This window comes from Anabas testudineus, chromosome 17 (genome assembly GCF_900324465.2).
Source record: "Anabas testudineus chromosome 17, fAnaTes1.2, whole genome shotgun sequence".
NCBI lineage: Eukaryota > Metazoa > Chordata > Actinopteri > Anabantiformes > Anabantidae > Anabas > Anabas testudineus.
Genome location: NC_046626.1, coordinates 20,504,524 through 20,517,963, shown reverse-complemented (window position 1 = coordinate 20,517,963; position 13,440 = coordinate 20,504,524). Strand labels below are relative to the sequence as shown.

General features: G+C 41.1%; 1 protein-coding gene across 4 annotated transcripts in view; it reads right to left on the bottom strand.

Annotated features, from left to right (window-relative positions):
- Positions 1 to 13,440, bottom strand: part of LOC113172000 (nuclear receptor coactivator 2-like) — a 45,032-nt gene that overhangs the window by 10,061 nt on the left and 21,531 nt on the right. For all 4 annotated transcript variants that reach the window (XM_026374763.1, XM_026374764.2, XM_026374762.1 and 1 more), the window contains 9 exons: positions 11,889 to 11,999; positions 10,282 to 10,454; positions 6,608 to 6,711; positions 5,085 to 5,262; positions 4,569 to 4,757; positions 3,346 to 3,447; positions 3,103 to 3,243; positions 2,687 to 2,834; positions 78 to 1,311 (listed from right to left, as the gene is read on the bottom strand). In XM_026374763.1, coding sequence (XP_026230548.1) covers positions 78 to 1,311; positions 2,687 to 2,834; positions 3,103 to 3,243; positions 3,346 to 3,447; positions 4,569 to 4,757; positions 5,085 to 5,262; positions 6,608 to 6,711; positions 10,282 to 10,454; positions 11,889 to 11,980 — 2,361 coding nt within the window. In that variant the 5' untranslated portion in view covers positions 11,981 to 11,999. The remainder of the gene's footprint in view (positions 1 to 77; positions 1,312 to 2,686; positions 2,835 to 3,102; positions 3,244 to 3,345; positions 3,448 to 4,568; positions 4,758 to 5,084; positions 5,263 to 6,607; positions 6,712 to 10,281; positions 10,455 to 11,888; positions 12,000 to 13,440) is intronic.

Genomic DNA, 13,440 nt, shown 5'->3' with positions numbered 1-13,440 from the left:
ATTCTCTTCGACCTTCTTCGGGTATTTCAGGAGGTGACAAAACTAATGTTGTGACTATTACTCCAAATAGTACTGACCTGATCTGACATGTTGAAGCCCACTTCCTGTTTCTCTGTCTTAACATTGGACAGTTTCGGACCATCACCAGGTTCCATCTTGATGGCTTTATCCAGAATGCCGTTATCATCCCTATCCAACAGATAGCGGAGCAATGCATTGTCCTTCTTTTTGGGGCTCCCTGGCTCCTGTTTTGTGCAGAGTTCACCCAGGGTGGCGATGCTGTCCCCTGTGGCTGGTTCAGGACCAATGGAGTCTTTCCCTGTAGCTTCAGCAGTTAGCTTAGCCAACTCCACAGGTGAGGTGCTGTTCTGCAGCAAGCGGTGCAGAATTTTGTGTTTCTCCTTTAACGAGGAGGAGTGGTTGTTGTGTCCAGCTCCACCCACACCCCCTGTCCCACTCAGCTGGTCTTTACAGCTTTGGTCCCCCAGGGGCCCTGGTGGTGAGCATGGATCAGAGGGTTCTAGCTTGGTGGTGAGGAGCTGGAGCAGCTTGGTGTGCCCTTTGGTATTAAGAAGGTGGTTTGAGCCTTCGCCAAACTCACCTAGGCCTCCATTACCTCCAAAGCTGTCAGGGTCACCGCCTTTCCCTTCCCCTGGGTCACCTTCTTGGTTTTGGGATGACAACAAGTCTTCCCCAAACGTTCCAAATAAGTCGGCCTCTAAGCTGGAACTGTTCTTGGCTAGTTGGCTACCAGTGCTGCTACTGTGAAGAGGACTCTTAAGACCAACAGGCTTTCTATCAGGGGACTCTGGATTTTGCCCCTCCATGAGTGCCTGGGAAACCCTGTGGCCCTGGCTGAGCGCCTGCAGTGCACTAAGGGAGTTGAACCCATGGCTGTTTCCTGTGCTGCTGCATACAGAGCCCGGTGAGTTGAGTCCGGCTGCAGGAGAGAAAGAACCAGTTGGATGATGAGGGAGGTGAGGGCTTCCAATGTTAGCCACCATGCTGGGGCTCTGACGATGACGAGGAGATAACATGACACCCTGGGCCCCGGAGGTGACACTAGGGCTTCCTTGGGCTGAAGGGCTGCCCAGCTTGTGCGCATGGTTATTTCCCTGAGGCGTGGGTGCTCGACCCGACACAGACCCCAAACTACGTCCAGGGGTGCTGCTGGCCATTGTGGAGTGGTGGGTGTTACTGCTGACACTGGCATCAGGGGAAGGGGAGGGACCACTCACACTGGTCGGGGTCATGGGTTTAGCCATAGCTTGGCCACCAGGTATGTCTGCGGTGACGCCACCAATGTTCTCCCTGGAAACAAGAAGGGGGGAAAAAAAAGACAAGCATCAGACCTGTCCCACAGGAATAAATGTTGGAACTACAAAACAGTGCGATTGCCAATGTTCCCTGAGTAAATTTAGGTCTGACAGACTATAGATAAAACCAGCAAGCTGCACCAGAATGATGAGAGTTGACAAATTGTGTACAGTGACTGTACTATAGTGTAGCCCCAGTTATTTTTTAGATATGCATTTCTATGTTCAGTGTTGTTCTAAAACAATAATATAAATTATAATATACATTAAAATTAACAAATTCAGTTAAATGTATACAACAGCAATTTGAATTCCCCTTCAGTGCAGTCACAAAGCATCAATAGTGAAACAAAAAACAATGTACACAACCGACAAAACAAAGTTGTATTGAGGCCAAGAGCTGTAACAGAGAGAGAGCTTTAAACGTGGATCAGCTTCAGCCATACACCAAACAACAAAGCTCTCATTGTGCTCAATACTAGAGCGACACATTTTTAATGTGAAACATGTGGAAGTAAAAAGGCCAAGTTCTCGCCATAGATCCCTGAATGCTCCGGGTAACAGTCCTGTTATTGTTTTGTGACCACTGTCCAATTCCTGATTCTGAATGGTCATACCAATGGCTGGATGCTGCCCGAGTCACAGTCGCTCCCTGTTGTGGGAGTAAAGGATGGTGGTGCTGTAGACTCAACTGGCTGGTAGTGCTCTCATGAACTTTGGTCTACACATATAGCAGTGGTTTTAAATAACAGGCTCTGTCTTTAGAATCCACACTGCACTGTTCCCCCCCCTTGGTTCACAAACCACAAACACAGAAAAAGAACTTGTGATAGACACACAGACCACAGTGACAACAACATTATGTATTTAACATCATTATGTCATAAAATTATAGTTTTCTCAAAACCAGAGAACAGTCAGTTTTAAGAAAAGTTATAGTTTAGAAAAGAAAGTGATTTGGATGGGGTAGTGAGGAACTTTACACTTGGGTGGCCAAAAGTAACAGCTACAGAACCAAACTGGTGATTTATTATCAAGACAATATACAGTGTAACTTGACCCCTTACACGTACAGGTCTTCAGTGATTACTGATTGGTGGAGAGGAATGAAGTTTAGTCTGAATGAATTCAAAACAAGTTTAGGAGATGATGCTCTATTGTTGCTTTACAGTTGAGTTATAGTTTTAGTCTTACACTGAACAAATCCATCCCTTGCAAATGTTTTTCGGATTTATGGTTCAATTCAATGTTTTCATTAAGATGCATTATCATCCCTTCATTTTATTGTATGTATATGTACAAATGTAGAGAATTATTATACAGTAGCTTTAGCTTAAGAGGACACACAGTAAAGACAGACTGGCTGCTACCTCTGCAGGATGTGCAGGGACATGTAGAGCTGTGGTTCGTTGGTCACTGAAGACCGGACCAGTTTGCTCTTGGTGTGAGCTGAGACGATGGTGCCATCTGCCAGGGAAAATCGGTACATTGGACTGAGTGCATTGCCACTCCTCAACACTGGAAAGACAGAAATAGACACAAATGTCACCATCTCTACATAAGTAAACATTAAAAGGCTGGTTGTATGTTAAAATGTAGATGGGTAGATTATTCCCTAAACACTAAATCACATTCTTAGGAACTGAATACTCAACCTGCTTAGCACACAGCATACATCTACTGGTTAACTTGGTAAAACATACAAACCCAACCATGCATTTCAGAAAACATGACAAAGTTGCAATAGACATGTTTTAGCTGCAAAGGCCTGAATTTAGTCACTGACCGTCTTGCTGGTGTTTTTTGGCGAAGGACATCTCCCCATCATTCTGCAGGTGGAATCTCTGGATGCATCGCCGAACCAAGTCCTCCCAGCCTGGCCTCATGGATGCACGCAGTAGACTGGTGTCCAGGGATGTGATCTTACCTGGACAGGTAGATTGGTCAGCGATAACGAAATTGTGTATTTGAGTCTCAATCAAGTGTGTAACTAATAAAATTGTAGCACAACTTCCACATCTAGCTCTACCTTGAAGGTCCTGACGCGTGGTGAAGCTCTCATACGCGGGCATCACAGGTCTTTCTTTGACGGGGACTCTTCTTGCCACACAGATGAGACAAGACTGGAAATCTGCATGTGTAAAAAAACGTGTTAACCCTTCATTGACACACCATGTGACTATATGCAATGTATTCTTACATATATATATTATGTATATGAGGGAATTTCAGATCTGTGTTTGTCCTACAGTTTAGTGTGCAGTTGTAGGTGAATTTATGCTCATTCTCCTCCTCTTGGGTTTTCCCTGTTTGTTCACTGCTAGATGAAATGCGTTCTTCATTAAAGACAAAGGGCAACAATCTTATTTCCCTGTACATGTCTCAAAAAGGAACCACACTGAATGTGAAGTTGTAAGTCGTGCAAGCCCACTGGAAAATATATTAAATATTGTTATTCAAATTTAGATTATAAAAATATACCTTAGGCTCTGGCAGGAAAAATTGTGCTGGATTGCAGTCTATTGTGCAACTGCACCTAATGAAACGGCCACTCCACTGGAGCCTCACGCCTCCTATTCACCATTATTTTTACCATCCAGCCCCAACACCACAGCAACGTCAAACAGCACAACACCAACACTGACATCAGCCTCAACACTGATGTCAAGGCAGAGAGTCTGAGTCAAAGCCTCAATCTAAACATCAGTCTCAGCCTGCAGCCCCCGTCTGTCCAGCAGACAGCCTGCTCCTGGATGGGAGGACAGATTGGCACAATATCTGGTTGTCAGACATCTAAAATTAGAGCGCCAGACATATTCTTTCCCTAGTGTGTGTGTGTGTGTGTGTGTGTGTGTGTGTGTGTGTGTGTGTGTGTGTGTGTGTGTGATAAGATAAGATGGGAAGATGACAAAGTGCCACAAGCTAATTAGTCTCTCCCGGTGGATGGGAGGGAAATTCGAGAGAGGCAGTGATGAAAGGAGGACAGGTCACAAGAGACTGGGAGACATGACATGGAAAGAGAAAGTTAAGAAAGACTTGGAAACATGGAGCAAAAAAAATTATAAAAAAAAAAATATATATGTAAAGAATATAGGAGTGGAAGGGTAAACGTAGATAGAGATGAAGCGGCAGAGAAACAAAGAGAAACAAATCAAAGATGACTTACAAACAACAAAGATGGAGTAAAACAGTAAAAGCAAGAGACAAACTGAAAATCAAGAATGAAGGTGTAATTCAGAGATAATACTGTACCTTCTCCCTCTTCTTTGATAGACTTGGGTTCAGAGACAGCAAAACACTGCATGGTCTCATACTTCTGCTGCGGCGTTTCCTGCTGGTCAGAGGTCGGCCGGGCTTCACCATCGGCATGAGGGTTGACCAACATACGACAGTTGAAGGTGTGACTGTTCCTGTTGGATGAATCGCCGCTCTGGTGATTGACTGGAAGTCAAAGAGAGACATGAAACCAGAAATGCAAGAAGTAAGAACTCAAAAAGATAATGTTTGGCATCCTGGAGGATACACACTGCATAATAAACAAGATATAGTTTTTAAAGCTAAATATTTATTTGCTATAAAAAAAAAGTCAAGATCACTTCAGTCTGAGTATTCTGTAGCTTAATATTAGAAGTATCACATAATATATCTGCACCCACTTGTGTTCTTTCAAATTTAACTTGTTCTCCAGGCCAGTGTCTCTGTAGTTCCAACAACTCCCAAAACAAAGCTTGTTTCAGAATCTATAAGATTAGGTTAACTTTCTCTTACCCAGACTCTTTGGAAGAAGGTTTTTGATGAACTCGGCGTGGTCTCCAACGTGCAACACACTGTAGACGCTGGTGCTCATCAGCTCTTCCTGCTGGTAGCGCAAATACTGGCTGACGTTCTCTGAGACAAAAACTATGTTACCCTCCAGGTTGACCACAAAGAAGAAGCCATCCAGAGCCTGATGGTTAAGCACAGAGAGAAGAAGAGAGAAGATGAATAAAAAGGACAGGTAGACGAATGCAGAGATCGATGGAGGACAGAGAGGTGGAAATATCAAAATAAAAAGATATTCAGCGAGTGCAACAAGTGCAAAGGAGATAAGTGGAACAAGGGAATGTATAAAACCATAAGGAGGAATGAAAGATGAAAGAGACAAAGCAAAAAAGAAGGTGAAGAGAAGACATTTATTAAAATTATCTGAACTTTCCAGTCAACACTGACTAGCCTCAGCAGAAAGTGAATTTTGAGGTTAGAGATCAAAACGTGAGCTCTAACCGCTAAAAATAAAGTTTAACCATTTATTTCATTTTATGTAACCTTATTTTATCCTTGAGCAGCAAGATCTTTTTATTGTACTGTAAACAGTGTGGACAACAAGCGTGATGTTAAACGTGGAATACACAGGTGATGTACATGTTAGTTTAATTCCTCAGTTTACCTCTTCTTGTGCGGTATAGTATAATGTATATTACAAATACAATTGCATAAAAGCACTTAACACCTGTATTTAAAGGTACAAATTTGCATATTTAAGAATGTTATAAACAATATGCACTTGAAATGAGCTTCCGTACTCAAAGGCTCATGTTCATTTAACGTGTGCATTGTGTTCTACATATTTTAGTTGTTCCATACCTGTCAACTCAGCATTTTCCAACCCGAGTATATGTACCAACTGTGATTTGTCCCTTGGCCTGACACATGTCTACACAAGCCTCCTGTTCACCTGCCTGCAAATCATCCCAACACTGGTGTAGAATAGAAATTGTTTTGGCTAAAACTATGTCAATGTTGCGGCTGATGAAGGCTTTATATTTATATGTATATATTTATATATATATTTATATATATCCAGTGTGTTTGTGTGTGGCCACACTCCTCCTCTTCTTTTCTAATATGGCTTTTCAGTAAGATATTTATACCTCATTAGGTTCCATGCTATACGTCACCACCCACTCACGGACACACATGCACTCCACTAAGCACTGCTGCTTGCCACAGGAACCCTTATCTGTCTGCGTCACTGTGTAGTGCCACTCCATTTAAAGGCAGAAAGACTCTAAATGTGTTTAAGACAATAACATGTACAGGTATGAAACTCTGGCAGCCTGACAGATCCAAGCGAAGAACCCCTACAGAAACATACAACTATTTTCATTAAAACTCTTCACTTCACAGATTTGACCCCTTCATTTACAGGTCACTGGTGTCAATAGAAAAATATGGTTTGAATTACTATTCTTGTTTTCTTTTTTTTCCTCCCAGCATGAAACAGGAGCTCACTTAAGTTTGGGTGAACCTACCTCTAGCATCATGGGTCCAAGAGTGTCTTTGTCGATGACACCCTGTCCCGTGGAGGAGACGTCAGCTTTCTGCACCTCCTCAGCATCAGCCACTGGAGCCTTTTCTAAGTAAGACAAAAAGAAACGTGATAAAAGGAGATTAAAACGCTTGTCAAGTTGATCTCTCAAGTTTTACATTTCACAGCTGTTCAGTGGCCTTCACTTCAACCATAATACATGACACAAACAGGGAAACAGAAATCTTGGTACAGAACAGAGAACAGAAATGTAGTCGATGTGTGACTCATTGGTTATGTGGTAAAAGGGCATATCAGAAGTTCAGCCTGAACATCAAAAGAGATTGATTTGGGTATAGCATGGACTAAATCACACAAAATATGTTTGTTTTCTTGGAAAATGAAACTCTGGCTGCTGCTCTGCCTCTTAGCCTGTATTCTCTTTTCTCAGAAAACACAGACAGTGTTGTCTTTGTGATGACGCTGCTTCAGGCAAACACACACCCACTCACTCACTCATTTTGTGATTCCATGTACATTAGGACCTTTCACTGACGACACTTATTGGTTGTCTGATTCTTCACATATCCTTATTCAAATGTAAACTATGAATTAGGATGGTGATGCACTGTTAACCCCACTTGTTTGACTGTCTGGATTGTCACAGAAAGCAGGTATCACCGAGGTAAATACTGGTACAATACAAACATTTATAGTCATAGAGGCCAGTGTTCCCTCTCCTCCGTGCCTGTACCACTGTCCTGTTAAGCCTCCCATGGCCCCATTAGGCCACATAGCTGACATTCCTGTTGTGGGACCAGAGCTGTACAGAGTCATCAGCCATTAAACCCTGTCACTGTAGAGCCTGGAGTGGCTGTCATGTAGGTTGGAGGGTATTAAAGTAGCAGTACACATTTTTTCAAATCAATAAAATGATGTACACTGTACAATGACACTGTTGTTTTCACATGACCCTTCTGTGTGTTGATGTTTCGTGCCTAAAACAGGCGTCTGAGTGACTTTGTGTACATCTGACATGGATGCTTGCCATTAATGTGACGAGCAGTCTGTGAAGGTGAAGACAGCTGACAGAGGTGAAAGTCACAGCCTCAGAGCAGAAACACGTTGAAGACAGAATCTGAGCTAAAATGTGGTTCTATCTTTGGCACTGTAAGTCGCATAGAAACGGTTAATTAATGAGTTAGTATGTCCTCGAGTCTGCATTATTCACAAATTCACAGCTCATCAGCTCTCAAATATTTAGCAAGTGCTTCCATCTAATAAAAGAAAGCAAAAACCTCGACTAGCAGATACAAAAGATGAGAAAAGTTCAACCTTAACAAATCAGGGAAAAGAAAAAATCTGTTACCAAATGGGCCCAGTAGGCACTGGCACAAGTCCCTGAGCAAGAGCTGCGTATGAAGTGTCAACAGTTCATGACTAAAATATACAGAGCTCAGTTAAAAAGACACAAGATGACAACCAATACACTAAAAAGACACGATAATGAAAAATATATTCAAAATGGCCACAAAGAGATGAGTAATGACACAGTCTGACTAGGAATGACATGACAGCCCTATATGTGTCTCATTATCTGCCCATGAGTGAATGGCATCTCTTTTCTAAATATCCTTAATTAAGGTATAAGCACAGGAGATCACACATTTACACCTGTACTGTTCTCCACCTACATCTGCAATGTCTGATGTCACCTGTGGTTAAAGGTACAATTATAGATCTGTGACCTAGTCATTGGTTTGTGTTGTGTTTTTGTGAGTTGGTACTCTGCTCGGTCATTTTTCCATTTTTAACTTTCAGACCAAGCACAGTCACACCACTATTACAGGATCGACTCTGTCCGACAAACTGATGAGTTGACAGAAATGGAACAGTAAACACATACACAAACACGCTAATTTGCTGTCCTATAATCGGAACCTGGAATTACTGTAAAAGAAACATGAGGCCAAACACAGAAGAAAACACCTGCCACCCAAAGGTGTAACCACACCGCTCGTATACACTCAGCACCCCTAGCTAAAGCTAACACACCGTAGTACAACAAATCCTCCATCCATGGAGGTGATAATGTTCAGTTTTTGTTCAAAGTGTCTTTAGAGACAGCTGTTCAGCTCTATAGAAGATGTCGTTTGTGGTGCTGGCGACCTGCACCTCTCCATAACTGTGTCGTTTCTCAGGTTGCGACTGTGAGAAACGCAAAGGTCGATGACGTGATATTGATTCATAGCTTTGTAACAAGAAGATTGGTTAATTGTAATGATTTTTGTCAGGCTTGACTAAAACTAGGTCTGACTTTTTTTTTATGACCTACAAAATCTTAAATGGATTACCATCACTCTCAGTCGACTGGGTTGTTGTCTGTTAAACAAAAGAATCAGCCGGTGGCTTTATTCTCTTTAACCCCTGATTCATTTCTTGTATTGTAATGCATTATTCATTACATTGTCCTGGTTTGCATGTGTCTGCTGGTTTGATTTTATGGACTTATTGTTAATATTATAGTTAATTTTGTGTAAGTTTATGACATGAACTGTGTCTCATCAGTTAAATACTGTACTGTGACAGCTGGACCACAGGGTGATCTGGCAAACTGTGTGACTTTATTATCTGTGTGAGTGTGTGTGCTTATTCAGCTGTTGTTTTCAGACACAAACAGTGCAACAGCACGTGGACACCAACTGGTGGACCGTAGGAAGAAAACAAAAAAGGAAAAAATGAATGAGGGGGAAAGAAAAGGAAGAGAAAAGGGAAGAGGAAGGATGGAAGGAGAGGTGATGAGACAGAAAGAGAGGAAAGCAAAGTATAGGAAACTAAGGTTGTTGAGGAGGGATGAAAGATGAAACAAGGTAAAGACATAAAAAAGAGAGAGAGAGAGAGTGGAGACAGCGAGGGGAGGAAACGAACAGGAAGATAAAACTGAAGAAAGGAAAAAGGAAGGAGAATTAAACAAAGATGGACAGAAAAAGTGCAGATTTCCATCACGTTGGTCAGTGACAGCTCTATTAGTCTTAATCTTTACCATCAACACACAGTCATTCCAGAGTCTGGGCTGACACTCACATACGTACACATTTCCTGTTTATGTTTCAGTTTTTGGATTCCGCTTTAGGTCCCACATGAGGGCTGATAAACAGGACAGAGCAAGAGTTTGGAGAGGATTCAGCCTTGGATAGTTTCTACTTTTGTGTGATCACCATCCATTAGGTGTTGAATGCATGTTAAAAGAGACTCCAAAGGTGTAATCACAGTCGTGTGGTGTCTGAGGAAATTTGAAGGTTTTTTGATTTTAGTCACTTTTTTCTCTTTCTTCATATCGTGAAAATGTGGTAAAACGTTTAAAGAACACGCTCAACATTGGTTACATATCGTAACCCCAGCTTCTATGAGCATAGTCATATTAGAAGTATTTGAAGCAAGAGAGTGTGAGTTGTTTTCACTTTATGTATTTCTTTATTTTCTGTAAAAATACTTCAGTCCAGTCTTGGATGAATATTCCAAGTATGGCAACAGTACGGCAGTTTCTAGTTTATGTGTAATACTTACACATAGGGCACCACAAACTGTGAGTAACAGTACAAAAAACATGAAGAAGATGTACAGGATGCACAATAAGTGTGACTCTAGCAGGCAAATCTGGATTGAGTGGATCCTCACCTTGCTCTTTGATTTGTCTGATCTGCTTCACTGTTTCTTTGAGGATGGCACATTTATCCGGCTTGACGTTGAGATCATCCATGTCATTGATGTTGGCGAAGATCAGTTCTGCCAGCTCCTCAATGTACTTGTTCTCCTGCTCCCGATTCCTCCTCTCAGTGCTCCTCTTAGGGCTGGACGACAGGTTGGAAACAAAGACAATGTAAAAATCTACACCAAAAATCTATTTCTCAAATGTAATGGTTAAAATACTGTATTGATTGAAGCTGAATATTTGCATGTTTCCAGTTGGGTGTGCTAGCATCAGCTGATTGTGTCACAAGCGCTGTGCTCTTATACCAAGTTGCTGAGAATGCTGCAGACTTCCTTCCTTGCATGAATTTGTGGATTGTTTTATATTTTGTGAAACATTGAGACAACCACACTACAGTACAGCAGGAGCTACAACGTCAATGTGTCCTCATTATGACCTCAGCTCATGCACCTCAGTACATTGTCAACCTTCATACATCCTCCCCGACAATGAAAACACAACGTTTGTTAGCCCTTATATAAACTGGCGCCGGTAAAAATGCTGCCGCAGCATTTTTCTCCATCGACCTGCGAGAGCCTTGACTCATTTCACCAAGCTCTCTCCCTCTCCTTTCTCTGTCTCTTACTGCCACAACACTTTACTCTTTTTATTAATCATTTGTGGCAAGGTTTGAATAAGCTGCTGAAAATAAAAGCAACTTTTGTCTTTGAAGATATTTTTCACACTAACAGTGGAAAAATAAACAGATGCAGGAATCCAAAAGATCTGGAATCCTAAAATATACTAAATGCCACACAACACCATGAGGCAGATGAGGATAATTAATAATTTACTAAATTCTACACTGTTCCTGTTCCTTCTAAACAAGTTTTGTAGAAAATGTAATCAGTGGGTGGACTATGTTCCAATGCAGCACGTCTTTTGAATAAAGAAGGCACTGCACTTATTAATGAAAGCAAAGTTAGAAGAAAGTAGTTGGGGGTGTATAGTGGGCAAACAAAGTGCACGACTGTCACAACTGTCACACACACAGCCACCAAGTGTATGTGTGTGTGCCCCGTCTGTGGTTAACTTTAGGTAAGAAAAGCACTTTGGTTAAAGTGAGGAAAAGTCCCATTGCTGTTTCGAGGTACAGTATATAAACTCACTGTGACACTATGAGGTTTTTCTCTATTAAGACAGACCACAATCTTTCTCTGACTATAACCAAGTGCTACAGTCACTGTGTCTACAGTCAGAGTGCATGATCAGAAATTTTAGCAGAAAAATAAAACATGTCTAGTAACGTTTTACTGATATATTCATGATGTGTGACGTATGTAAAACATCATGTAATACACCAAGATAAACTCTTTATGTCTGGTTGCAATTGAATTCCCACGTGTCGAGTTTTCTGGAGACAGGGTTGCTGTGTGGGTAATATAGCAGGTCATTATAAAGTACACAGATTATTGTTATTATGATGAAGTATTGTGGTAACTGTGGGGAGGAATGTGTTGATATTGCAGTGAGCTTTTGTTAGTTTTTCAGTAATAATGTACTGAGACTGTGGATTGCATATGAAGGTCTTCACCTGGGCCCCAGCAGGTCTGACTGACAGTCCTTCCTCTTCAGAGACTCTCCCCCTCTGGGGGGCTCCGGCGTGTTCCCCCCTCCACTACTCATCTTCAGTAAATATCAGCACCTAGAGTCAGACAGACAGTGAGAGAGCATTTTAGTCATAACTACTATTTAAAACATATTTTAGCGATTCTTATAAACCCTCACCTTCTATATACAAACAAGCACTAATGTGCTGAAGATGTACAGTACACAACCTGTTTGAATGGTGCATAATCAAACAGGGAGTGTGCTCGTGACTCATGAACACAATGCACCATTGTAATGTGGCTGCAGGCAATATGTAGGAGGCCCAGTGAGAATTACAGTAGGTGTCAATAATTACTTCAGTTAGAAATAGCTAATTCATGTAGGCATTCACGCTGCGCTTATGTGAAGTTTCTGGCATTAAAGTTGAAATCTTCAACGCGAGTCATAATGTTCAAGGCCAAATTGTCTGCACAATATTTTTATAATCCAGTTGTATAATACAGTTTTGTGTAAGAATGAAAAGAAAGAAAATATAGGTAGGTGGGGTGAGATTAAAATTAAACATCCATTGGAATGGAGAGGGCCACCATATGGTCTTCTCCTGCTGCTAGACCTTCTACCAAACACTTGTAACTATATTTTATTTCACAGTTCTACATATTTATAAGTTATTTGGGCCATCTGGTCAAAAGATCCTATCACAACCTTTTAAATCTGAAGCGTGATGTCGACTGCAATCTTTCTTCACAATGTTGTAACTGTAACATAAACTGTAACATAAAGCCAACCAAGAAATAACCAATGTAATTTGTTAAATCAGCACAGCTGTATATAAGTTATTGTGGAGCCAAGTAGAGGCCACTGAAGAAATTCAGTTATCCAAATTCTTTTATTGATAAATAAAAACACATTAACTGCCTAGTGACTTCACTTTATTTCACAGTAATCGTTTGTTTCAGGTCCTGATTAAGAATTAGATTAGATTAGATTAGATTAGATTGTTTTTATCTCAGAATTCAACTTAGTGACATCTTGTTTAACAACTCTTCAGGATCATTCACAATCTATTAATGTTGTACATCCCTATTTCAGATACTCGACATGGCATCTCCCACTGTGGCAGAGATGCAAACATGTGACATATGACATGTATGTATTAAATGCTCGAACAGAGGCACAGCAAACTCAAACTCACCTGCCAGTTCTTTACACTAGTTTGGGTTCAAGTCCTCCAAAACACTTCATTTTATGAAATAATCTTGTTCTATCACCATGATATAATTTACCATTCTGATGTATTCAGCTAAGCTTGTTGCTAAGTAGTTTTTTTTTTTTATTAAATTAAAAGGAGTAGACTCACAGATTATCCTTTAACACGATTACAAATTGAAGAACACTTTGCTTTTTAATGTGGCAAATCTTTGCTTATGTACACAATCAGACACTGATGGAGCAGAGTGTAGCAGAGAGAAGCAGTATGTGTCAGAGCGGTAGGCCTTCAGTGGGCCAACACATCACCTGACTGTTACATAACA